Source organism: Oratosquilla oratoria, chromosome 3 (assembly GCF_046742065.1).
Source record: "Oratosquilla oratoria isolate Oo_2021 chromosome 3, ASM4674206v1, whole genome shotgun sequence".
Taxonomy (NCBI): Eukaryota; Metazoa; Arthropoda; class Malacostraca; order Stomatopoda; family Squillidae; genus Oratosquilla; species Oratosquilla oratoria.
Window position 1 is genome coordinate 8548243 of NC_134779.1, and position 2871 is coordinate 8551113.

Consider the following 2871-nt stretch of genomic DNA (forward strand, 5'->3'; position numbering starts at 1 on the left):
TCGGCTCTATAATGGATGGACATGGTATTTTGGTAGAAAATTTTGATCCTGGCTTCTCTTAACTGGTTTTTTTCTGCTGGGGTTGAATACCACCTATCAAGGTGCTTGTTAATTGCAAATTGCACCTCACTGTAAGAGAATCCATTGTTTGCCAGGTCCTGCGTCGTTCTGTCGAGCTCTGCGTGGGTTCGGGCCCAGTCGCTACAGTGCGTCAGTGCCCTTCTGACATAAGCATCGATTGTGGACCTCCGGTAGCGTTGAGGGCATTCACTGTTGCCGTTGAGGCAGAGTCCTGGGTTGGTGGGCTTTGTATATACTCCGGTCCTAAAACCTTGAGAACTGGCTTCAACCTTTACATCTAGGAAAGGGAGCTGCTTACTGATACTGTTCTCTGAAGTAAAGTTTAGGCCGGAGACGCGCTGTAGGTTGCTCCTCAGGTCTTCAAGCTCCCTACGGTCCCTCACGAGGACGAAAATATCGTCTACGTAACGAACGTATATGGGAGGCGCTTTCTGGTAGTACTGAAGACCTCTCTCTCACCATCCCCATGAAAAAATTGGCGAAGAGGACTCCAAGGGGCGAGCCCATAGCCACACACCATCAACTTGCCTGTAGAGGTTGTTTATTGGGACCATAGAAAAGGGGCTTCCTTGGTACAAATCTCCAGTAGTTGGCGTAGGAGATTTTTGGGGATCTTTATCTTTGCAGGGCCATCCTCAGGGTAGACTACCTGTAGGATGTAATCTATGGTCCTATCCACGGGGACGTGGGTGAAGAGAGACTCCGCGTCGAGGGATGCGATATCACCTTTGGCATCGACACCTTTGAGGATGGACAGAAAGTCAGCGGTAGACTCAATGCTGTAGTCCTTAGGAATGAAGGGTGTTAGGAGGGCGTTCAATCTTTTGGCTAAATGATAGGAAGGAGTCGGAATCTGAGAGATGATGGGTCGCAGTGGGTTGTTCATCTTATGAGTTTTTTACAATCCCATAGCAGTAGCCTGGGGTGAAATCCCCAGAAAGTTTCTGTAGCTTAACCCCATCCATGTCGGCGTTCACGGCGTCAATGATTTTATTGATTTTTGTCTTGAGGGCTTCGACGGGGTTCCTCGAAATCCTCTGGAATTTAGACTCGTCCGCGAGCAGGGTCTCGAGCTTGCCAGTGTATTCATTGGTGGGGATGAGGACAAAACTGGCGGCCTTGTCTGCTCTCCTGATGGTGATAGAGGAGTCTTCTCGCAGTTGTTTGGCTGCTTCCTTATGGCGACGCTTCAGGATTCTGCTATTGTGGTTCCCCCTCTGAACGCGAGCCTCACGGAGAAGATCCTCCTTAATAACGTCGTCTAGGAGTACCTTGCCATCATTCGCCAGTTTGTGAAGGTCCGCCATGAGATACATCAATCTTACGGATAAGCATCTCACTGAGGACCAAGAGGAGCTTCTTAACCTGGGTCTTAACTGTCAGGTCCTCTCCTTCCCTCGCCCATACCAAACGCGGCTAGAGCCTGTGGCTCTCATGGCGGACCTTCACAAACTGGCGAATGATGGCAAGGTACTCCTAGACGACGGTATTAAGGAGGATCTTCTCCGTGAGGCTCGCGTTCAGAGGGGGAACCACAATAGCAGAATCCTGAAGCGTCGCCATAAGGAAGCAGCCAAACAACTGCGAGAAGACTCCTCTATCACCATCAGGAGAGCAGACAAGGCCGCCAGTTTTGTCCTCATCCCCACCAATGAATACACTGGCAAGCTCGAGACCCTGCTCGCGGACGAGTCTAAATTCCCAGAGGATTTCGAGGAACCCCGTCGAAGCCCTCAAGACAAAAATCAATAAAATCATTGACGCCGTGAACGCCGACATGGATGGGGTTAAGCTACAGAAACTTTCTGGGGATTTCACCCCAGGCTACTGCTATGGGAATGTAAAAACTCATAAGATGAACAACCCACTGCGACCCATCATCTCTCAGATTCCGACTCCTTCCTATCATTTAGCCAAAAGATTGAACGCCCTCCTAACACCCTTCATTCCTAAGGACTACAGCATTGTGTCTACCGCTGACTTTCTGTCCATCCTCAAAGGTGTCGATGCCAAAGGTGATATCGCATCCCTCGACGCGGAGTCTCTCTTCACCCACGTCCCCGTGGATAGGACCATAGATTACATCCTACAGGTAGTCTACCCTGAGGATGGCCCTGCAAAGATAAAGATCCCCAAAAATCTCCTACGCCAACTACTGGAGATTTGTACCAAGGAAGCCCCTTTCTATGGTCCCAATAAACAACTCTACAGGCAAGTTGATGGTGTGGCTATGGGCTCGCCCCTTGGAGTCCTCTTCGCCAATTTTTTCATGGGGATGGTGGAGAGAGAGGTCTTCAGTACTACCAGAAAGCCTCCCATATACGTTCGTTACGTAGACGATATTTTTCGTCCTCGTGAGGGACCGTAGGGAGCTTGAAGACCTGAGGAGCAACCTACAGCGCGTCTCCGGCCTAAACTTTACTTCAGAGAACAGTATCAGTAAGCAGCTCCCTTTCCTAGATGTAAAGGTTGAAGCCAGTTCTCAAGGTTTTAGGACCGGAGTATATACAAAGCCCACCAACCCAGGACTCTGCCTCAACGGCAACAGTGAATGCCCTCAACGCTACCGGAGGTCCACAATCGATGCTTATGTCAAAGGGCACTGACGCACTGTAGCGACTGGGCCCGAACCCACGCAGAGCTCGACAGAACGACGCAGGTCCTGGCAAACAATGGCTTCTCTAACAGAGAGGTGCAATTTGCCATTAACAAGCACCTTGATAGGTGGTATTCAACCCCAGCAGAAAAACCAGTAAGAGAAGCCAGGATTAAAATTTTCTATCAAAACAC

The 2871-nt window shown here is 49.8% G+C and overlaps 1 protein-coding gene across 1 annotated transcript; it reads left to right on the forward strand.

Moving 5' to 3' along the window:
• The first annotated feature begins 1386 nt into the window (after positions 1-1386).
• Positions 1387-1833, forward strand: LOC143041516 (uncharacterized). The gene has a single exon (XM_076213487.1). The coding sequence runs from the start codon at positions 1387-1389 to the stop codon at positions 1831-1833; it is 447 nt and encodes a 148-aa protein (XP_076069602.1).
• Positions 1834-2871: the final 1038 nt, after the last annotated feature.